The sequence below is a fragment of the Lynx canadensis genome, chromosome D2 (assembly GCF_007474595.2).
Source record: "Lynx canadensis isolate LIC74 chromosome D2, mLynCan4.pri.v2, whole genome shotgun sequence".
NCBI classification, from domain to species: Eukaryota; Metazoa; Chordata; class Mammalia; order Carnivora; family Felidae; genus Lynx; species Lynx canadensis.
The window spans coordinates 19,353,253-19,378,152 of record NC_044313.2 but is presented as its reverse complement, the minus strand read 5'-3'; the positions used below and the strand labels follow the sequence as shown (position 1 = coordinate 19,378,152).

The 24,900-nt window shown below is 35.5% G+C and overlaps 1 protein-coding gene across 2 annotated transcripts in view; it reads left to right on the top strand.

Moving 5' to 3' along the window:
• The window catches only part of SHOC2 (SHOC2 leucine rich repeat scaffold protein), a 107,521-nt gene that overhangs the window by 30,922 nt on the left and 51,699 nt on the right, over positions 1 to 24,900 (top strand). For both annotated transcript variants that reach the window (XM_030334970.2, XM_030334969.1), the window contains exon 2: positions 16,656 to 17,600. In XM_030334970.2, coding sequence (XP_030190830.1) covers positions 16,898 to 17,600 — 703 coding nt within the window. In that variant the 5' untranslated portion in view covers positions 16,656 to 16,897. The remainder of the gene's footprint in view (positions 1 to 16,655; positions 17,601 to 24,900) is intronic.

The following is a 24,900-nucleotide window of genomic DNA, read 5'->3' as shown; positions in this document are numbered from 1 at the left end:
AGTCTTTAAATTGAGAAATTGAGTAGCTTTTCAAATTCGTGGTAAAGGATACATATTTTCAGAGTTATGATTTTTGTTTTAAGGTGTAATTTTATCATTGGGTACAAATATACTCGGTTTTCTGTGCAGTGACAGACTTGATTTTCGAGAAAATCTTTGTCAGATACCCAGTCTAAGCCCCAGATACACATTCCCCTTGGCCTGCTCAGTCTCTGACTTCCTTTGCCAGGGAATTGGATCCCCTCTCTTGTGATACTTCTTCTCATCTGCTTGGGCTTCTAATTTCCCTTGTGTTTTTTTGCTCTGACCCATAGATAATTTAGGAGGGTGATTTTTAATTTCTACATATATGTAAATGTTTCAAATGTTTCTGTTGATTTTTTATTTTATTCAGTTGTACTTGGACAGTGTACCTTCCTTTTTATTTATTGAGACTTTAATAATGTGATTTGTCCTGGAGGATATTTCATGTTCACTTGAACAGTCTATATTTTGCTGTTGTTGGGTGGAATGTTGATAAATTTCTCTTAGGACTAGTTGGCTTATAGTGGTGTTCAAGGCTTCTGTTTTCTTGCTTAGATCCTGTCTAGTTCTATTATTGAAAGAGTATTGAAGTCATTATTATTATTGTTAAATCATCTATTTCTTCAGTTCTGTCAGTTAATGTATTTTGGTGCTCTATTAGGTGCATATATGTTTATAATTGTTACATTTTTTTCATGGGTTTACCCTTTTTTTTTTTTTGGTTATAAAATGTTCTTTGTCTTTAGTAGTTTTTTAAAAATGTTTATTTTTGAGAGAGAGAGAGAGAGAGAGAGAGAGAGAGAGAGCGAGCAAGTGAGCATGGGTGAGGGGCAGACAGGGATATAGGGGACCTGAAGCGGTCTCCTCACTGACAACAGTGAGCTCGACATGGGGCTTGAACCCACGAACTATGAGATCATGACCTGAGCTGAAGTTGAATGCTCAAGTAATTGAGCCACCCAGGCATCCCTCTAGTAGTAATTTTTGTCTTAAAGTCTATTTTGTCTGATAATAGTGTAGCTGCTTCAACTCCTTTTTGGTTACTGTTGGCATGGTATACCATTTTTGTCCTTTTACTGTTAATTTATGTTTTTTAGTCTATGGTGTCTTATAGACAGCATATAGTTAGATCACTTTTTTTTCCATCTATTCTACCAACTTCTGCCTTTCAATTTGAGAGTTTATTCCATTCACAATTAATGTAATTATTGGTAAGGTATAATTTACATTTGCCACTTCACTGTTTGTTTTTTGTGTCTCATCTTTTTTTTTCTCTATTTCTTCATTACTGACTTCTTTTGTGTTAACTAGATATTTTCTAGAGTACTGTTTTAATTTCTTTGTGATTCTTAGTGGTCGTCCTACAAAATTAATGCCTTAAATCATAAGAATCTAGTTCTGATTAATATCAAGTTAATTTCAATAGTGTACGAAAACTTTGTGTCTATATACCTCCACTCCCTCCTCCTTTTTGTTGTTTATTATCATAAATGTTATATCTTTATACACATTGTGTGCCCATCAACACAGATGTACAAGTATTGTGTATGAGGTTTTGTTTTTGTTTTTGTTTTTTTGGTGGAGCCAGAAGTAGAGCCACATGTGTTTATTTAGTTTTTATTTAAATTCCAGTTAGTTAATGTAAAAGGTAGTATTCATTTCAGGTATATAATGTAGTGACTCAACGTTTCCATTCATCTTGTCTTAAATTTTGTCTTAAATTGGATAGGAGAAAAAAGCTACATCAAGAAATACATTTATGTGGTTCTTTATATTTATTTTTGTAGTTAATTTTACTGGTGACCTTTAGTTCTTCATTTGTATTTGAACTACTGTCTAGTGTTTTTTCATTTCGGCCTGAAGGAGTTACTTTAGTATTTCTTGTAGGACAGGGCAGCAACTAATGCTCTCAGTTTTGATTATCTGGGAATGTTTTAAGTTCATCTTCATTAAAGAATAATGCTAGATAAAGAACTCTTGATTGATGGTTGTTTTTTATTTCTTTCAGAACTACCTTCTGACCTCCATATTTTTTGATGAGAAATCTGTTAATCTTATTATCTGTTACACATAATGAGTTATTTCTCTTGCTGCTTTCAAGATTTTCTTTGTCATTTTGTCATTTAGCAGTTTGGTAATGGTGCCTATGTGTAGATTTCTTTGAATTTATCATACTTGGAATTTTTAAGCTTCTTGGAGGTATGGATTAATGTGTTTCTTCAAAATTGGAAAGGAACTTTTAGCCATTATTTCTTCTAATATTTCTATGACTTTCTCTTGTCTCTTTCTCCATCTCTCAGTAAAAATGTGTTGGCTCACTTGATGGTGTTGGACAGATTTCTGATGCTCTGTTCATTTTTATTCATTTTTTTTTCCTCTTTCTGGCTGGATAATTCAATTGATCTATCTTGACGTTCACTGTTTCTTCTGCCTTCTTATACCCGTTGTTGAACCTTTATAGTGACTTTTTCATTTCGGTTATTGTACTTTCAATATCAGATTATGTTTGATTTTTTCCCCCCAAATAATTTTCATCTTTTTATTCATATTCTGTATTACGTGAGACATTTTGTTGAAAAATTACATTTGGACATTTTAAATAATAAATGAACATTTAAATTATATGAACTGTTTAAATACAGAGGTTTAAATAACAAAACATGGCAACTATGGAGATTTTGTCTTTTCCCCAGGGTCTATTTTTGTTGCTGCTTGTTGTGGTGGTCGTTGGTTTAGTGACTTTTCTGAACTAAATCATTTGTGTGTGGCAACTCAAGTCTCTACTTGTTTAGCTTCGTGGTTAGCTAATGATTGAACAGATATGTCTTTAAATGCCTGGAACCAAAGAACTCTGTTGTTGGGGATGTACCTTCAGCACTCAACTAGGCATTTGACCTCTCTGCCTTAGCCTTTACTTCCTGTTTGTGCAGGGCCCCTCAGTTAAAAGAGCTTGGGGCCTTCTCAGGTTTTTCCTGAGCTTATACACAACCTTGGACGTGCACACTAACTTAAGCATGTACTTCTAGATTCCCTGGAATGTGTTGGAAGTTTTCCAAGTCCCCATGGTATCTCAATCCTAGTTTTTAAGAACTTTTGGATTAGTCTGGTGTTTGCCCTACGTTAGCCACCACCTCAAGCAGCTGTGAGTATGAAACACTTGCCTATAAATGTTTTCAACAACACTTCTCTTGGGGAAAATGTCTTTTGCACTGGGCAAGCTGAATTAAGTCAAATATAGATAGCATTGCAAGTGGTATCTTTCTGGGAGCTACCAGACAGGCCTAATAGTAATAATTTGGGGAGAATGAAGCTTTCAGTGACCTCCAGCTTTGTTTTGCTCCCTCTGATGGCAGCTAGGCTGCACTGGGAATATGGGCTATAATTTTTCAAGGCTGCCATCTATTTAGAGAGCAGGGAATGGGACTAGGACAAGTTTAAATGTCACAAAACTTGTTCTTGCTGAGAGTCCGTCCTTCCTTCCTTCCTTCCTTCCTTCCTTCCTTCCTTCCTTCCTTCATTTCTAAAAGCACCCTGGGGCAAACTTTTGGTTAATTTTGAGAGTTCTGATAAAGTTGATTCCAAATGTTTTTGCCAGTTTCCCCATTGATTTTGTGGGGGATTGAATTTTTGGAGGTACTCACTGCTATTTTATTTTCTCTGATGTTACCTCCACTTGGGCTCTGACATCTTACACTGACAGGCCTCCATATTTAGATGTGGCCCAACCCTCCAGATAATTTAAAGGTTATTGTCCTAAAAATTCAGGGATATGACAGAGTTATAAATGGTGGAAACATGCTCATTAAATATATAGGCAGCACAATACTTAGTAAGGTACTAAACTGTGGGTTTTGTAGAGTCACCTGTAAGAGCTTCATTTGCTGTCCAGTCCATATGTGCCTAATTGCCTAAAGTGACTTATCTGGATACAACAAATGTTTTACAATCCATTTCTTTAAGACCGCTCTGTCTTTTCAGATACAACTACTTGCAACTCTGCCTCTCGGCCTTGTGGCCTTTGACACTTTTACTGGTTTTATATCTTTGTGTTTCATAAGGTACTCCTTGTCCTAAAGAATGTTGAAATTAAGGTATAAAAAATTACCTTTAAGATTCCTTACAGTTTGAAAAATTTTCTTACCTGTGTGAAAGATTATTTTTAATCTTGTATAAAATGAAGTTTTTAAGACTTAAATTTCCCTTCTTTGGTTAGGTTTAGATTATTTGCTTTTATTGCCTTATATTACCATTATTGTGATGACTTTTATGTTTAGGAAAAATAGAAGAAAAGATTTGGCTCTAGAAAAATCTTTTAATAATAAAGTATTCTTTTTAATGAACATATTATCAGTAAAATATATTATAAGTAGCTTACTTTTGTGAGATGTCAGATGTAATTGTAGCCTGTTTGTTAATTGAAAGAAAAGGTTTTAGTTGACCTGCAAAATTAGACATCTGGGTTGCCTTTTTAGGTGAGCTTGGAACTTTATTCAGAGATTAAGAAAACAAGATACTCATTGCGTCCTTCTTTTCTTCATCCACCTGTTCTTAAATGTTTATCTTCCCAAGAGTACCAGTATTTTCTCATTTTTGAAAAAAAAAATTTTATGTTTATTTATTTTTGAGAGAGAGAGGCAGAGTGTGAGCAGGTGAGAGCCAGAGAGAGAGGGAGACATAGAATCTGAAGCAGGCTCCAGGCTCTGAGCTGTCAGCACAGAGCCCGACGCGGGGCTCAAACTCATGAACTGTGAGATCATGACCTGAGCCGAAGTCAGATACTTAACCGACTGAGCCACCCAGGCGCCCCAGTATTTTCTCATTTTATATGCCCTCTGTGGATTTTCTATCCTCAAACCTTCAGGTGCCATTATGCTATTGATACCAAAGCCATAAGCTTATTTTTAGCCTAGACCTTTCTGTTTTATTCTAAATCCTGTTTTCAGGTGTAGAGTAGATGTTTTCACGGGATCCTCAGTAGAAGTTTGTTCACAATTTTACAGGTTTTCCTTTCTGGTTCCCTAACTTGGATAATCACGCTACATGTATCTGGTTATTTAAGCCAGCAGTTTGACATTACTCTGGATCTCTTCCCATTCATGGGGAATGGGGAGGATTACTCCCATTCATCTCCAACTGGTTTCATTCATTCTGTCTCAAAAATGTCTCTTGAGGGGCGCCTGGGTGGCGCAGTCGGTTAAGCGTCCGACTTCAGCCAGGTCACGATCTCGCGGTCCGTGAGTTCGAGCCCCGCGTCGGGCTCTGGGCTGATGGCTCAGAGCCTGGAGACTGTTTCCGATTCTGTGTCTCCCTCTCTCTCTGCCCCTCCCCTGTTCATGCTCTGTCTCTCTCTGTCCCAAAAATAAATAAAAAACGTTGAAAAAAAAATTAAAAAAAAAAAATGTCTCTTGAGTTATTCTCGTCATCTGCTGTTACCTCTGGTTTTAGTTTAAATCAGTGGTTCTCAGGTGCCTCAGACCTAATGTCCCATTTATATAACAAATTATTTTGTAATACTTCCTTTACTATACTGAAACGGTGGTAACCTACATAATTAAAAAAAAATCCGTGTAATTGATTAATTGAAGGGAGAAATAAAAGAAAATACACCTTTTGTTTGTCAATATGAAAATGCTCAGGCACAATACTAGAAAATAATGAACCAAAAGCTTGTACATTTAACAGTTGGAAACTTATTTGGGAGGGTTGTTTTGGTGACTCAAATGCGAAGATCTGTATGGGTGTGTGATGGTCAGAAATAATAAAAAATGAAATTCTTGAAGTTCTAAGCTAAACACAGTAACTTTCCTTCTAGACTGTAGACATTGTTTTCATTCCTGAAAAGTGAAAAAATTTAGAGTTTATATGTAAAATGGTTAGGTTCTAGGGGTGCCTGGCTGGCTCAATTGGTAGAGCATGCAACTTTTGATCTTGGGGTCATGAATTCAAGTCCCACATTGGGTATAGAGATTACTTTAAAAAAATGGAGTTAGGTTCTAAGCATTAAAAATTATAAATAAGTGTTTCACCTAGGTATGCATACCTGATGAGAATTTAAAGGTTGTGCAGCGTGCAGAGATGGTTCTTCATACCTCCACACCCTGGCCCGTAATGCCAGCCACACTTCCCTAAACAGTGAGACAATGAACCTATAAATTTCAAAATACTCTTATTAAAAGTTGTTGAATTTATCATTATGTTTGGCATGGCTTCATTGCATGGTTTCCAGATTTGGTCCTGCATTGGAATCACCTTGAAAACTCTTTCAGCATACAGATTGCTGTTTTCTACCTCAGATATTTATTTTGATAGCATTCTTGGATTAGGGCTTGGGATTTCTAAGCTCCCTAAATGATTCTCCTAAAACATATCTAGCACTGATTTGGGAGCATTTGAGATTCAATCATTAGATTCTGTAGTGGCCCTCTAACTAGTTTTTCTGTCTTCTTCTAAACTCCTGACCTTTCAAAATCATTCAGAACAGTACCAGATAAATTTTTAAAAATAGGTCTGTGATCATGCCCTCTTCTTTTTCATGAGTCCTCTATTGGCTCTGCATATTTACTCTTGACAGCCCCTGAAAGTATTCTTCTAGAATATTAGGGTTTAGAGCGTAGAGTTTGAAAATTGTAGTGCTGCAGAATAAAGTCCAAATTACTAAGTTTGAATACTTAGCCTTTCAAGATTAGACAGTCTTGATTTCCAACCTTATTTTGGGGCCTAAACTCCAGTGTAGAAAAACTGCTTATGGTTCCCAGTCTGGATAATTTTCTCATGCCATTTCAAACTGCGCACACAATATCTGCCCATCCCCACAGAATGAATTTGTGAACCCCTCTTCAACTTTGAGGACTCAACTGTAGCCTCATCACAGTACTCCCCCCCCACCCCTTCATCTTTGTGCTCTCATATTATCTTTCCTAAAGTTTTATAACTTGCTTGTTTCCCTCTCTTTGTGAGATCACTGAAGACAAAAATATTGGTTTTTGTTTGATTGGGTTTTTTTAGCCCCAGATAGAGTATAGTACCTGACTCATAGGTGCTTGGTGACTGAGTGGGGGTTGTTAGGATGATGGGGTTGTACTAGATGATCTCACAGGTTTTTCTAGTTTTGGTATTGATGGTATAAATATGACTGATAATTCCTTTCCCAAGAAAGTGTGTGCATTGTTTACCTTTTAATTTTTAGATTTATGTACTATGTACCTTTTAACGTAAAGACATGAGTATTTTTTATCGTGGTGGCTGTGCAGGTGAACTGTTTTGCTGTAACACTGAGATAAATAACATTAGATATAATGGACCATGTGAATAATATTCACATGGCAGGTATTGAAGTGCATTGAGAGAATATAATCATAAGTATACTATGATAGTTTATTTCATAGGTCTCCTTTGACATTGGAAGAGTTTATTCATGTTCATAGAATACCAAACTGTTTTCCAAATTGGGAAAACTTTTGCAATCCCAGTAGCAGAGTTAGGGTTCCAGTTTTTCCATATCCTTGTTAATACTTGTTATAATCAGGATACCATATTGTTTTGATTTTGCTTCCTAGCACTCTAGCCCATCCTTTGTCCCCAGGAAGGAACCTTCTCTACCTTATCTGTAAATTTTGTAGTTGTCTAGGGTCATGGTGTTTGTTACAGATGTCCTGAGTCTAGTCCTGAACTCCCCTTCCCCACCGCCCTGCTTTTGGCAGTGTTTATGGTCTTATAAACTAGCAATATGCTGATAACTCCCAAATTTGTTTTTGTCTCAAACCTCTTAGTTCCAGGATTCCCTGCTTCAGCCTCTCTGTCCATATAGAGTATATTACTAAGTTTGTTAATTTTTCTTACTAAACATTTCTTGAATGTACCCACTTTCCATCTGTTGCATAATATTTTAATATAAGATCAAGTCCCACCTTGTTACTGCAGTGGTCTTCTAATTGGTCTCCTGCTTCTACTCTTTGCCTCAAAATCCATTCTCTATACAGTACTGTGAGAGATTAAAAACAGATCATGTTACTCTCTTAAAATCACTGAGTGGTTTAGAAGAAAATCTGTGCTCATTATAGCTACAAAATCCTGCGTAATCTTGTGTTCTTAAGTACAGTCTGATCTCAGATAGTAAAACCTTAGCTTCCATTTAGTTCCTCTGCCTCATAATGTTCTTGCATATCTCAGCCATTACATCTTATTTTCTCTTTATGGAATGCTTTTTTGTTTCTTTTTTCTCCTTGACTGTAAGCACTTTGAGGGTAGGAACCATGTCTGTTTTATTTATCACTTAGCATGATGCCTAGCACACAGAGGAGTGCAATAAATACTTTGTTAAATGCTTACATGATGTAATTATATTTCTTTTGCTTGAAGTCTTCCTTGGACTGTCAGTTAGAAACTGTTTATGTATGTCTTACTAGTATTCATCTTCTATACACATGTTATTTATAAAATGCCTGAGTAAATAAAATTTCTGTGCATTGCTTCTTTACCATATTGCCAGAATTGTGCTCCAGAATAGTCTCTAGTTCCCTTCCTCTTGGGCCCAATATAGTTATAACTCATTTACCTTTTATTTTTCCAGGGTAATGTTCACCTTCAATTCTATGATACATGTCAGTTATGTTACTTGTGTTTAAATTTTAATCAGATGAATTACAAAATAATGAAATCGTTTATTTTCGAGGAAAGAAACTACTGGAACTGTCCTTTTAATCTGACCCTCAAATTCTAAGAGTACTGGTGTGACATTTGCACAACACTACTTAGCTGGATATTGGCAGGCTATACCTCAGGCTTATGGTAGCATCCACGACAGCACTGCAGATATTTTTCCTCATTCCATTCCCATTTAATTTTTTTTTTTTTAACTAAAAGGTCAGTTTTTGTTAGATATGAAAATAACTAAGACTGGAGTTACTGAGTATTTTGATGTGTAATATTCTAGTTATCTTTTAACTTTATCTAGAAGACAAATGTATGCTTAGAATGTTCCTGATTTACCCACCATTATTTTATGAATGATAATTATATTAACTAAAGTGTATTTAAATGTATTTGTACTTAAAAGAATCTTTTCTTTCCTGGTAATGTTGATGGAATATGTGCCTTCCCAAATTGAATGATATCTGTAAATGGGTATATTTTTTTATCTGATATTGAACAAGATTGAGAAAAATCTTTCCCCAGCCAATTTGAATTATTATTCATTTATTTAATTTTTTTTTTTTTTAATTTTCGGGGCACCTGGGTGGCTCAGTTGGTTGAGCATCAGTCTCTTGGTTTTGGCTCACGTCATGATCCCAGGGTTGTGGGATTGAGTCCCACATTGGGCTCTGTGCTGAGTGTGGAGGCTGCTTAAGATTCTCTCTACCCCCCCTACCTCTATCCTGGAAAAAAAAAATTATTTTCATCATCTTTTTTTCAAAAATGAGGTTTTTAAAAGTTCAATTAAAAAAAAAAACCTCTATGCTTTTTTATAATTTATATATGGTAGAGTTGTATTGACCACTGTATTTTGTTTACATTTTTCTTTTGAAATAATTTTAGATTGATAGAATTTATAAAAATGTACAGAGTTCCCCTTCTCTGAGAAATGAAGAGAAATAAATACTCTGCATTTATTTTCCACCAATAATGACATACAACTGTAGTACAATTATCAAAATCAGTAAATTGACACTGGTACAATATTATTAAGTAAACTGCAGTCTGAGATTTCACCAGTTTTTCCATGCAGTCTTTTTTTTTTGGAGGGTGGACGTTGATTGTCCAGTGAAATTTTTTTTAAACTTATTTTGAGAGCAAGCGAGCACAAGCAGGGAAGGGGCAGAGAGGGGTGGGGAGAGAATCCCAAGCAGGCTCTGTACTTAAGATCATGACCTGAACCAACATCAAACAAGAGGTGGATACTTAACCCATTGAGCCACCCAGGCACTCTGATAGTCCTATGAAATTTGAAAACTTGTACAAATTCTTATAACTGCTACCATAACAGTCAAAGTACACAACTGTTTCATCACTTCAAAGAATTTCCCTCTTGCTACCCCTTTATAGTTCTACTTTCACCCAGCCCTAAGCCATAGCAACCACTGGATTTGTTCTCCATCGTTACACTTTTGCCATTTAAAAATAGACCATGAACAGAATCCTACAGAATCACACATGCTAACTTTTGATACTGTTTCACTCAGCATAATGCTCTTGAGATCCATCCCAGTTTTTGTGTGCATGGATAGTTTGATCCTTTTTATTGTTGAACAGTGTTCCATTGTATGGATGTACCACAGTTTATCATTTCACCAGATGAAAAACATTTGGGTTGTTTCCACTTTTGGAGCATTTATAAATAAAGGTGCTATGAACGTTTGTATACAGTATTTTGTGTGAATGTAAGTTTTCATTTCTCTAGGGTAAATACCTACAGGTGCAGTTGCTGGGTTGTATAATGTATGTTTATGAGAAACTGCCACATTGTTTTCCAGAGTGGCTGTCAGTTTACATTCTCATCAGCAATAAGTGATAGATCCAGTTTCTCCACATTTTCACCAGCACTTGGTATCATTCATATTTTTTATTTTTGCTCTTCTAATAGGCATGTAGTTATATTTGCATTTCCCTAATGACTAATGATGTAGAACATTTTTGCATGTGTTTTTTTGGGGAGTGTCTCTATAAGTCTTTCACCCCTTTTCTAATTGGATTGATTGCTTTTTTATTATTTAAAGGAGTTCTTTATGTATGCCAGATATATTTTCTCCCAGACTGTAGCTTGTCTTTTCATTCTCCTCATAGTCCTTTGACTAGAGAGAGAGGACTTTTCTTAGACTTTTTTTTTTTTTTTTTTGTAGGTGCCTATTGGTGTTTTTGAATTTTGGCTTTTCTACTGCCAGGATATGTAGGAAACAAAAACAAAAAAACATAGAATGTATTACCAGGTTATCCTTCATCCAGGGTCCCTAGCCACTGTACCTTCATTTTTGTACCTTTCAGAATCTTCTGCTAGTTGCTTTATGTATTTTATCCAGAGTTTTACATTATAATTCAAGGGTGGAATGGAGTCAGAGGGGTTTACTTCATCTTGTTTGGAACCAGAAGTCCTATTCATTGTAATTCAATTTTTTTTTTCAACGTTTATTTATTTTTGGGACAGAGAGAGACAGAGCATGAACGGGGGAGGGGCAGAGAGAGAGGGAGACACAGAATCGGAAACAGGCTCCAGGCTCCGAGCCATCAGCCCAGAGCCTGACGCGGGGCTCGAACTCACAGACCGCGAGATCGTGACCTGGCTGAAGTCGGACGCTTAACCGACTGCGCCACCCAGGCGCCCCTTATTCATTGTAATTCAATATGCAGTATTGTAAAACTTTCACATCCACATTTATGGTAAGACAGACTAAGGAATATATTTAGTATATGTGGCCTTATTGATGTGTTTTTTAAAAATATTTATTACATTTGATGATTATCATTATAGTCTTATACCAAGAATAGATCTTACTAGGCTGGTGCTTTCTCACTTCTGTCTCCCCTCCAGTCCTCCTTCCCCTAGATTTTAGGAAATTGTAGCTATTTTAGAAATTGCTAAAAGTAATGTGAATATAAGAACAAGGAAAAGTGTTTTTGTTTGTTTTTTACTTCTTGCATTCAGTTTGCATTCCTGAAAGGAATGATTTAAAATCAGAAAGTGTGGGGGCACTTGGGTGGCTCAGTCGGTTAAGCACCTGACTTCTGCTCAGGTCATGATCTCACGGTTCCTGAGTTTGAGCCCCTGTGTCGTGCTCTGTGCTGACAGCTCAGAGCCTGGAGGCTGTTTCAGATTCTGTGTCTCCCTTTCCCTCTGCCCCACCCCCACTTAGGCTCTGTCTCTCAAAAATGAATAAATGTTAAAATTTTTTCTTTTTTTTTTAATCAGAAAGTATGACTTGGAAAACTATCGCCTGAGGGCCAAATTTAGTATGAAGCCTCCTTTGGTAAACTTTTATTGAAATGTAGCCATACCTAGTCATTTACATACTGTCTGCAGGTGTTTTCTTGCTATAGGTGTTTCATGATGGAATTGAGTATCTGTAACAGAACATCTGGCCCACAAAACCTAAAAAAATTAATATGTGGCCCATTACAGGAAAAATTTGCTGATCCCTGACTTAGAAGGTATTGGAGGCCTAAAGCATTGTAATCAGCATCCTCCTACAATGATGATCTGGACGGTTATCTTTGAAATACACCATGGTATAGTGGAAAGAACATACATGGGCTTAGTTAGAGTCAGGCAGACCTGGTTTTGAATTTTTCCTTACTTACCAAGTATCTGACTTCAGTGCCTCAATTTTCTTGTCTATAAATTGGAAATAGAGGAACTCTTCTACTTAGGGATTTGAAGTTAAGAATTTTCATAATTTGAGGGTGCCTGGGTGGTTCGGTTGGTTAAACATCCGACTTCAGCTTGGGTCATAATCTCATGGTTCGTGGGTTCGAGTCCTACATGGGGGCTCTGTGCTGACAGCTCAGAGCCTGGAGCCTGGTTCAGATTCTGTGTCTCCTTCTGTCTCTGCCCTTCCTCCACCCATGCTCTGTCTCTTTCTCTCGCTCTCTACAAAAAAACATTAAAAAAATTAACCATTAAAAAAATAATTTTCATTATTTGGAACATAGCTATATACCAGAGAAAAATTGCATCAACTTAGACCTCTACTAACAGATGGCATTGGTAGTTTCTAATTTGGTGTCATTTTTGAACTAATGATAAAATGGACTCAAGGAATCTACCTTGGTTATAAGTAGAGACACTTTAAATATCTTCTTTGATGTGGTTGTGAGAATTTGAAGTAAGATAAAAAATTCATGTCAGATGCTCTGTACATGGTATTATGGGATGGGGAATGAAGGCATCTTTGGGAGTGGTAAAGATCCCAGTATAAAAACACCATTGCTAGCGTCAGCTTAGTAATTGGTGCAATTTTATGTTTTTTTCACTAGATTTTAAACATTTTTAGAACGGGTACTGTCACTTTCTGTTACATAAGTGGGTGCAAGAGTCAAATTCTGTGCAAATGTAGTTTTCTCCCACTATGTTATAAAGTGATTTTAAAAAACCTATTGAATAGTTAATTTCCAAGAACCATGAAAGAGTACTCACAATACTTTTTGCTTGTCAAAAAAACATTTAGCAGTGTCACCTGAGTGAGGTCTGGATTAGACTCATAACAACTTTGGGCTGTCAAGTCATTTGTTCTCTTAGACGACCTATATTTTTACTGGATGAAAATTTTTTAGTTAATAGTCAAGCCTGGTTAGTTAATTCCTTTCAGTATGGTGAAATGTCAAAGTCCAAATTCTATTCTCTGTAACTAGTTATATTTTTATGAACTTTGACTTAGCTATTGTATGTACCAGTAAATCTCATTATAAGAATTATAGGATGAGCGTGTGGGTCAGTTCAAATCCATCACTATTGCAGGAAAACTATTTTTTTTTTAATTTTTTTTTTTTAACATTTATTTATTTTTGAGACAGAGAGAGACAGAGCATGAACGGGGGAGGGGCAGAGAGAGAGGGAGACACAGAATGGGAAGCAGGCTCCAGGCTCTGAGCCATCAGCCCATAGCCTGACGCGGGGCTCGAACTCAGGGATGGCGAGATCGTGACCTGAACCGAAGTCAGGACGCTCAACCGACTGAGCCACCCAGGCACCCCACAGGAAAACTGTTAAACAGCTCAAGTATCTCTACTATTAATGTCAAATACAGTGGTGGTATTTATACATTTTGGGAAGTCTCTTTTCAGACTTAAGTAGAAATTTTAAATTATTAGTAACTTGTTTTGTCATTATTACAGTTTTCTTTCCTGACCTCCCCCCATCCTCAATTTTCATTTTTAGTTTATTTTTTATGGGACCATTTTTAACATTTATAGCAGTATCATGTATGCACCATACAAATATTTATGTAGTTGTTTGTTTTTTTAATTTTTTAAAGTAACCTCTATACCTGTAGTGGGGCTTGAACTCACAACCCCAAGATCAAGAGGCAAATGCTCTACTGACTGAGCCAGGAGGCACCCCCTCAGTTTTCATTTTTAAAATAATATTTAAGGACTACAGTATTTAATATACCAGTGGTCTGATGTTTGGTGTTTAGATTTGGTTATATCAGGTATTTCCAAAGTGGATAAGCATTTGCTGAGACCTTTCTTTTTAAAATATGTTTCCGAGATTATTCTTCTTAAAGATTCCAATTAAGTGGTTTAGGATAGAACCTGGGAATTTTATTTTATTTTTTTAATGTTTGTTTGTTTGTTTGTTTATTTATTTATTTATTTATTTTCAGAGAGAGAGAGAGAGAATCTCACCAGGCTCTGTGTTGACAGTGCAAAACCCAGGGCAGGGCACAAACCCATGAACTGTGAGATCATGACCTGAGCCAAAACCAAGAATCAGATGCTCAACCAACTGAGCCACCCAGGCACCCTGGGAATTTTTTTTTTTTTTTAACCAATATCCCAGGTTTATTTTATTTTATTTTTTGTTATTAGGGAAGTTTGGGAAACATCAGAATAGAAGAACAAGGATTCCATCTTAAAAAATGCCAAGTGTGTGTTTAAAAAAGTGTCATTTTTAACTCTCACAAAAATGCTTTTAAATCTGATTATTAAGCAGAAACTTTACTTTTTGAGAGGCTAGATTTGTTCTTTAATATGTAACATCTTTTAATACCATCTGCAACTCACTTTAAATTCAGTACATACGTATCTTGCTAAATAGAAATTTGATTTCCAGAAACTTGGCATAATACGTTTCTTATACACAAATCAGTAAGCAGTGTCTGTATTCCGTCATCTGTGTATATCTTCCATTATTCTTTGTTGTATCATTTTAATAAATGTGCTTTCATTTTGGCTCATCAGCATTGTTTCTCAATCCGTACCTCTAAGGTTTTTTTTAGTCGAGTCTCCATTGTAGCTCAAAATATTTTCTCGTTTTGAAAGGATGGTGAGTAGGGGGGAGATAATAGCTTTTCTGGTGTGCTAGCAACTAATAGCATGTTTATTTAATTGTAGAATCTTACAAGCTGATAAATTCAAACTCTAGTCTGGGAATTTACAGATCATCAGTTTTCTACCCAGTTCTGGTTATTACTGCACCTCTTACCCTTTGCTTCAGCAAAGTTCTACCTTTTCGCTTTCCTATGGCAAACTAAGGTCATTCAATATTCTTGGCCTAAATTACCTTTTCATTATATGTACCTGGACTGATTTGCTGAGTGTTTTGGCTGTCTAATTAAACTGTAACCTTGTGTGGCATAGAGCTCACATCTTTTATATAGAAATTCTTAGCACGATCCTGTGCACATAGACTATTAAATACTATTGGTGTTTTCATAAAATTTTATTAACTTTTTTAACCTCTTAAGCTAATTGGATATTAGTCATTTTGTCTGTAATCTTTAAGCCCTACTACCACATAAAGATCCAGTTACTTATAAAATTAACAAGAGCCATGAAATACAAATTGTATTTATTTTTTAATGTTTATTTATTTATTTTGAGAGAGGAGAGAGAGAGAGCATGAGCGAGAGAGGGGCAAAGAGAGGGGGAGAGAGAATCTCAAGCAGGCTCCACAATGTCAATGCAGAGCCAGCATGGGGCTCAGTCTCACAGTGAGATCATGACCTGAGCCAAAATCAAGATGCTTACCATCTGAGCCACCCAGGCACCCCCAAATTATATTTTAAATTTGAAAATGCTTAGAGGGAGGACTGCCTCCTTCACAAAGATTTTACTCCTGTTTTTAGCCTTTGTAGCTCGTTTTGGTCATTTTACCAGTGAACTTTTTCTATTTTTAAGAACCCTTAAGAGTCCTTGTCACTATTCACATGTTTTAGTATATAGATATCATTGGAGATTGCTCTCTCTTACTGTTTCTCAAAGGTGGTCCCTGCATCTACCTGCATTAGAATCACCTGGAATGGTTATTGAACTACACATTCTTCATGCCCTTTTACCTGAACTGTTCGCTGTGCTCCATACATATTTTACTTAGCTCATTTTGTTCTCTTGTGAAACTGTTCCCAATTCTATCATCGTGGCCTTTGAAATCCTTCCTGTTACCTAACGCTGTCTGGCAGTTAATTGCAGATAGAACAATTTTAGTATAGTGATTAGGAACACAGGCTATAGATATATACATTGGAATCTCAGCTCTGTTGCTTTTCCAAGATCACAGAACTAGTTACTTAAACATATTTCTGTGCCTTTGTGTCCTATTTATAAAATAGGGACAACAGTTGATCTCATAGGGCTGTTATATGTGTTAATATTTGTAAATTTCTTAACAGTAGTGCTTGTACATAGAAAGCACTCAAACATTATTATGATTTCCCCCAATTTTCAGTTCTTACAAACTTACAGTAACTTGTACGCTTATCTTACCTCTTCCTGTTAGATTATAAAGTCCTTGAAGATAGAACCTGCCTTATTAATTTTTATAGCTTTTCAGTGGATTTTGCATAACAAAATGTTCAATAGAAAATTACTGCATCAAATCATAAAATGGCCAGATTTTCAGTAAGATTGTTTTTCAGAGCCCATTTACTTAATATAAATTATAATCTAAAGTAATTTAATATTCTTTCTGTATTATATTTCAGGAATTCTAATGAATCGTTGACCAGCAGCATTTTACCAGTTGGAATGAGTTATCAGAAATGGGCATAGTGCTTTTAGATCTAACGTGTAACAGATGGCTGTTACTCCATGGTGATTACTTCTTCAAGCCAACACCTTTTTTGATTGTGTAGGATCTTTGTCTCTTCATCTTTGAATTCCAATGACTGTTGTTGGCAAATAAAACAAAGGAGTTCATGTAGTTTTTGCCCAAGCTTGAGTCACCATGAGTAGTAGTTTAGGAAAAGAAAAAGACTCTAAAGAGAAAGATCCCAAAGTGCCATCAGCCAAGGAAAGAGAAAAGGAGGCAAAAGCCTCTGGAGGTTTTGGGAAAGAGAGCAAAGAAAAAGAACCTAAGACCAAAGGGAAAGATGCCAAAGATGGAAAGAAGGACTCCAGTGCTGCCCAACCAGGGGTGGCTTTTTCAGTTGACAATACGATCAAACGGCCAAATCCAGCACCTGGGACTAGAAAAAAATCTAGCAATGCAGAGGTGATTAAAGAGCTCAACAAATGCCGGGAAGAGAATTCAATGCGTTTGGACTTATCCAAGAGGTCTATACACATATTGCCATCATCAATCAAAGAGTTGACTCAATTAACAGAACTTTATTTATATAGCAACAAATTGCAGTCCCTCCCGGCAGAGGTGGGCTGTCTAGTAAATCTCATGACACTGGCTCTAAATGAAAACTCACTTACCAGTTTGCCTGACTCTCTTGATAACTTGAAGAAGCTGCGGATGCTTGATTTACGGCATAATAAACTGAGAGAAATTCCTTCAGTGGTATATAGGCTAGATTCTCTCACCACTCTTTACCTTCGCTTTAATCGTATAACTACTGTGGAAAAGGACATCAAAAATCTGTCAAAACTCAGCATGCTTAGCATTCGAGAGAACAAAATCAAACAACTACCTGCTGAAATTGGTAAGAGACCTTGGGTTACTATTATTTGTAGTATTTGTTATGCCAGATAATTTTGTCAAGTGCCTTTCCATATCAGAAAATATCTGATACTTGCCTAAAAACAGCTGATTCCTAATGTCTTCTTTATGTTTTACTTTAATTATTCAGTTTTAGCAGTATTATATGGTTTGAGATTATTTTATAAACTTAGAGTATAGATGTAGTTGGGCCTTTTTCATATGAACCTATCCTCTCATTTTCATTTGGAGAAAGTGAATACGTAGCAGTAAAAAAATATTTCCTGAATTTTTAACTTGTTACCATCTATTTTTAAAATATTTAAAAAAGTACAGTAGATTCATTAAGGGTTACATTTTCCAGGTCTTTCATTTGCCCTTCTTTATCTGAAAAATGTTTGTTTACTTTTACTTGACTTTTCTACCTAATTTGCTACAAAAGATTGGCATATCAGAGCCTTGTAAAAAAGCAAAAGAGTGGTAGTAGTATAAAAAATAGGAAATATGTATGTGTAAACAAGTCAGTAAAAGTAGTTATTTTGATTTTTAAGTTACGGAGTATAGTAAACCTTGACTTACCAATTTTGAGAAATTGATAAAGATATCTGGGCTTGATTTATAACATTTTAAAAAATTACATAAAAGTTGATTATGGAGCTTTTTAAGGGAAGGTTTCTTTGTTATGAAAGGCACATTTATTCCGAATAAAATAGGTGAATTGAATATATTGTTGCTTGAGCATTACTCTTACAGTGGGTAACAAAGGAAACTTTAGACACTGCAGCTTTGTAGAGATATAATATTCTGTGGGTGTGTTTAAAAATTTATTTAACTTTGAAAAAGGTATAAATTTTAGGTATTGTGCTCTTCTACATTTAACTCTAACCAGAAACTTAAAAATCTTAATTTAATTGGTTTAATTAAATGCATTTAGAAAATCCATGACAGATTTTCTCAAGCAATGAACTGTACTTTCAAAATATGACTCACTTATGAGATATTAAAATATTCTCCAGAATTTGAATGGAAATATTCATTTTCATGTCTTCAGATAGGAATGTGGTTGTTGATTGACTTTTGATTTCATACCAGATTTAGTCACAATTTCACCATAGTATATATGTTTCATTCTTAAATAGAATTAGAGACTGTTAGCAAAAGAAATGCTAAATTTTTATATAGAGATATAAAATGTTATTTCTTGTTTGTGTTCTTACTGTGTTGTGTATGTATTACACTCTATATGAAAATGTTGGCTTTAATTCACATGAGAGTCTTACTAAGGATTTTTTGCCATAGAGATGTTATCAACTTACCTGGGAATTAAAAATGTACATTTCTTAAGAAATTACAGGACTTTAAATTTACTTCAGTTTGTTCTTAGCATATAGGTATAGCATTTTTACTAAAGTGAATGTATTTTTAAAAATTGGCCAATTTTATTTGGTTGTTATTTGTGTCTGCCTCATCTTTTGACCTTTAGGCCTAAGTTTGTAATTTTAAAAATAACCATGGAATTTGTTTAAGGAGCACCCTCCCACCATTAGTGGTGTTATTGAAGTTTGTGTTCTTGTAATGTTTGTATTTCTGTAAAAATAGTAACTTCATAAATGTTATTTTATTCCAGGCAGGGCATCAGATAGACAATAAACTGCTTTTAAAGATAAAAGTTAATATTTCTTTTTAAAAATTAAAAAAAATTCTTTAATGTTTGTTTATTTCGGGGAGAGGGGCAGAGAGGAGAGAGACAATCCTAAGCAGGCTCTGTGCTGCCAGTGTAGAGCTCGACATGGGCCTAAATCCATGACCTGAGCTGAAACCAAGAGTTGACTGCTTAACTGACTGAGCCACCCAGGTGCTCCAAAAATTAATATTTCTTATTTATTTATTTAGAGAAAAAGTGCGAGTGGGTGAGGGGCAGAGGGAGAGAGAGAGAGAGAATCCCAAGCAGGCTCCCAAGGTTTTATTGCAGAGCCTGATGCGAGGCCTGATATTACAAACTGAGATCATGACCTGAGCTGAAATGAAGAGTCTGACATGAACCGACTGAGCCACCCAGCCTCCCCGAAAAGTTATTATTTCTTGAAAAGAGTTAAGATTTATAAGGTTTAACTTAGATACATGGATTTGGGGCAGATATTGGAGAAGTTCTATAAAGAACAGGAAAATAAAAGCCCAGTAAAAATAACAATCATAATAAAATATTGTTTGAGCACAATATGTCCTATAGTATACTTTGTATATATTATCTTATTAAGTTTTTATAGTAACCCAGTGAAATAGGCATTTCTTCCTGCATTGTACTGAAGTAGGACCTGAAAATGTAGAGAGATTACATAATTTACTGAAAGTCATGTAGCTAGGAAGTTGACAGGATTTGAACCGGTCTTATTGTACTGCCCCTCTAGTCTAGAAAAGTGCGTCCCACTTCATAGTTGATGACTTAGTGGTCTGGCTGGTTCAGGGGATCTGTACTTTCAAAGAATATGCTAGGTTATTCTATGTATAGCTGCAGTTATTAGATTTTTTTTTTCCCTTGGAGGGAGGAGGATGTTAGCTTAATGGAGGTACAATTCACATACTGTACAATTCACACATTTAAAGTGTACAGTTTAGTGGGTTTCAGTATATTCATAGACATGTGCAACCATCACAGTTTTAGAACATTTTTATTACTCTAAAAAGAAACTCTGTGCACTTTAGCAGTTACCCCTCTTCTGTTTTCTTGAAACCCCTTAGCCCTAGGTAGACTAATTTATTTTGTTTCTATAGATTTGCCTATTCTGGTTATTTCAGATAAATGGAGTTATACAGTATGTGGTCTTTGGTAACTGACCCCTTTTACTTAGCATGTTTTCAGAATTCATCCAGGTTGTAGCATGTATCAGTACTTCTTTCCTTCTGATTGCTGAATAATGCTCCATTGTATTAATATACCACATTTCATTTACCCATTCATCAGTTGAACATTTGGGTTGTTTCCATTTTTTGACTGTTACAAATAAAATTACTGTGAACACTTGTGTCCGAGTTTTTGTGTGGACATTTGTTTTCAATTCTCTTGAGTTATATACCTGGCTGTGGAATTACTGAATCATATGGTAACTCTATGTTTAACCTTGTGAGGAACTTCTGGACTATTTACCTCAGTGGCTGCACCTTTTTACTTTCCCACCACAGTGTATGAGGGTTCCAGTTTCTCTGTATCCTCAGCACCATTGCTATCCTCTTTTTATTATAGCCATTCCATGAGTATGAAGTGGTACGTTTGTGGTTTTGATTTGCAGAGTTTTGATGACTGAATTTGTTTTTAGTTTTTGAAAGCTATCTTTTATTATAAAGAAAAAGACAGAAGTATTTTTTGTGATGCAGATCTTGCTTTACTGCTTTTTTAATTACAAAAAATAAAATCCTGAACCCCTTTGAAATTGTTTACAAATTAAGACCTATGCAGAAAGAACAAGTAAAATGGAAATTTGACATTTTTTAAAGTGTTATATACCTTTCATGTAGTTTGACTTACTGCTGAAACCCCTAACGAGAATTTACAATTCAAAATACATGGTCATTATCGTTTTATTAAATTTCTCCTTCTATGAATTAGATTTGCATTATTATAGATACTGGGTTCATATTATGCATATTACATGCTTATTTTCTTATATGAGTATACTATCAGTCTTGCCATCTAGCTTGTGTTCAGCAATATATTTGAGAAATATGAGAAATTAGAAGTTTTGAAATATACCCTACTGTTTAGTTTAAATAATATATTTGGAATTTGGTCATGATGATACAAGCTGCTCTGCTTTATAGAGTATTCTTTAAGCATTAATGGCATCTTTATTAATGCCATGTGATTTCATACCAGTGATATATATTCACACGGGTGAACACTGGCAGAAAACAGTAAAAGGATACCAAACAGACAGTAAATGTAACCATGTGAAGAGCCAGAGATAAATACATCAGAGTAGCCTAGAAAACTTCATTTGGTAATATTCATTTACCTTTCTTTTTGTGTGATAAGACATGGATGGACACATAAAGTAAATGTCTTTTTGTGTTAAGTAGATAGGTGGAACACTTAGTCGTTCTTTTACTGATTAAAAAGTCATTGCTTTTTACTTTAGTGTTCCATCCTTCCTGCCCATACCTTCTTTTACCATTTATAATCTTAAAAGAGACTCATCACTGTACACCAAGACAGTTAAATTGTTTTGAGAGGGAAAACAGGAAATAATCACTCCTTCTTCCCATAATTCCTACTGGTTCCCTTGAGTTTCATTCTGGAGGTATGTTTTTGTTTTTATAATTTATTTATTTATTTTGAGAGAGACACAGCGCCTGCGAGGGAGGGGCAGAGAGGGAGAGAGAGAATCCCAAGCAGGCTCCGCGCTGCCAACGCAGAGCCTGATGTGGGGCTCAAACTCATGAAATCGTGCGATCAAGACCTGAGCTGAAACCAAGAGTCAGACGCTTAAAACCCACTGAGCCACCCAGGCTCCCCTGGAGATGTGCGTTTGTAAATTTTTCTTTTTTTTTTCTTTTTGGCCTGGATGGATTCGACTTAGGGCCATCAAATAGTCAATTTGAATAATTAGTTTAGGGATTTCTGGAAAATGAAGTTTTAAAGGATTTTATTCTTCTAGGAAAGAAACGGTTGCTCTTTGAAGCCAGGAAAAACTCCATCTTTGTCTTTCATGAATATTCCTACAGTTTGCCTCTGTTGAAGTATGGGCTAGTAGTTTTAGGATTTCTTTAAATTTCCCCCCTTATTTATTCTTGTTAGAAGGAATATTTTTTAAAAAAAATATTTTTCCTACATCATATGTTAAATAAAATGCTACATCATTTCTATATAATATACAATTCACATGAATTTGTCAAAATAACCTGTTTTGCTTATGAGAACGATATGTTAAAATGTATATGCTTTTTGGGAACTCAAATCATTTTTGCTCATTTGAAAGAAACCTCTCACAACATTCAGATATACAGAATCAGCAACATTTTTTTTTACTCATTTGATGCAGTCACAGTTATTGAAAAAATTCCTACCATACTGAAGTACTGCTGTGTTATCTTCTGTAAGTCAAGCTACATATATATATAATTTTTTATATATAAAATCAATTTTTTTAAGTTGAAGGATTAGAGATTTGAATTCCTTATGTTTTCTGTGATTTTTTTTGTAGGTAATAAATGGTAAGTTTTCAGTAAATGAGGCTTGAAGTGAATTTAGTGAAGCCCAATAATACTATTATTACTCACAAAAAAAAATATTTTTTTTCATTTTATTTATTTGAGAGAGGGAGAGGGAGCATGAGCCATGGGGGGGGGCAGGGGGAGCCCAACATGGGGCTCGATCTCACGACCTAAGCTGAAATCAAGAGTCACATGCTCAAGTGACCCATTTTTCAACATTAACTCAAATTGTAACCTTTAGTCCCTAAAATTCTTGAAATTCTCCCAGGACTGCCAGGGATGATAAAATTGCTTTCATGGTGTGGGTAATGATATTTAATCGATCCCATTTGAGTGTTTTGTACAAGTGCTAATTAGTAACTTAGTTTGGCAGGAAAAAGAAATCAGGAAAGGGAATTCATAGTTGTTAATAAATAACTCCTTTTGGCTGGGAATCAGCAAGAAACCCAGAGACTTGGAAATGAACTATTAACTAACTTAGTTTATTGTTACCAGATTGTCACATGTTTCACAGAACAATAAAAACCTGTACAAGTTGTTACTGCTAAAGGAGGTGGTAAGGGAACTGAGAGAATATCACTTGAGCCATCTTAGAAGGGGTTGATAGGATCAGAGAGGATAAAGTTGACTTTCCACCCTACTGAGGTGTAGGGAAGAGGGCAGTCATTGTATTCTAATGACAGCATGCTACCCATCCAAAGGAATATAGTCACTGTTGTCCATGTTGCCTAGTTGCGGATGCCCCTGCTTAGAAGAGCTTCTGAATTTGTCTTTGAAATGAAAGGGAGAATTAAGCATATAATACAAATTTAAGTAATACAGTAGTATAAATTCTGATGTAAGTTCTAAATCTGCTCAAGCTTGTGTGATAGATATTTCCAGCTCTTGTTAATTATGTGATTTTACAAATTATTTTAGTAAGATTTAATGTGATTTTTCATAGAGTTAATCTCTGAATATTTTGGAAATATCCCTATAAGTTCAGGAATAAGTTATTTTTAAAATATCAGCATCTAGGGGCGCCTGGGTGGCACAGTCGGTTAAGCGTCCGACTTCAGCCAGGTCACGATCTCTCGGTCCGGGAGTTCGAGCCCCGCGTCAGGCTCTGGGCTGATGGCTCAGAGCCTGGAGCCTGTTTCCGATTCTGTGTCTCCCTCTCTCTCTGCCCCTCCCCCGTTCATGCTCTGTCTCTCTCTGTCCCAAAAATAAATAAACGTTGAAAAAAAAAATTAAAATATCAGCATCTTTAATGTCACTTGAAAGGGAAGGTCATATGGCTTCATTGGGCAGGTCACAACTTGTGAAATCTAATTATTTACCAGTATTTGAGTGCCTACTATGTACATTTTAATAGGGCCTTTTTCTGTGTTGGTAGATTTAATTTATTTTTTAAATTACCTGTACTAAAATTTTGTTAAAGGATTTGTATCTATATTCATCATAGAATAGAATAGAATAGAATAGAATAGAATAGAATAGAATAGAATAGAATAGAATAGAATAGAATGCATCGTCTGTAATTGTCTCTCTTTAATAATGGTTTGCTGTCAGAGTAATGCTGGCTTCATTTCACAGAATGAGTTGAAAAGTATTTCTCTTTTATGTTCTTGAAGAGTTTGTGTATAATTAGTGTTTCCTCAAATGTTTAGAAGAATTTATCAGATATGCAATCTGAAGCTGATGTTTTCTTTATAGGAAGGTTTTTAATTCCTGGTCTATTTTAGTTAATAGAGATACAGAATTATTTGAGTTTTCTGCTTAGTTGAATTTTGGTAGTTTGAATTTGTCAAAGCATTTACCTAATTTGTTGAATTTAGGCATGAAGTTCTAATAGTTCTGTATTTTATTAATGTCAGCAGTATGATTTGTAATCATGTCTTTATTTCATTCCTAATATTGGTAATTTGGTCTTCTTTGCTTGATCAGTCTGGCTAGAGATACATCAATTCTATTGGTCATTTTTTTTTTTTACGTTTATTTTTGAGAGACACAGAGCTTGAGTGGGGGAGGGGCAGACAGAGAGGGAGACACAGAGTGCGAAGCAGGCTCCAGGCTCTGAGCTGTCAGCACAGAGCCTGACGGTGGGCTCGAACTCA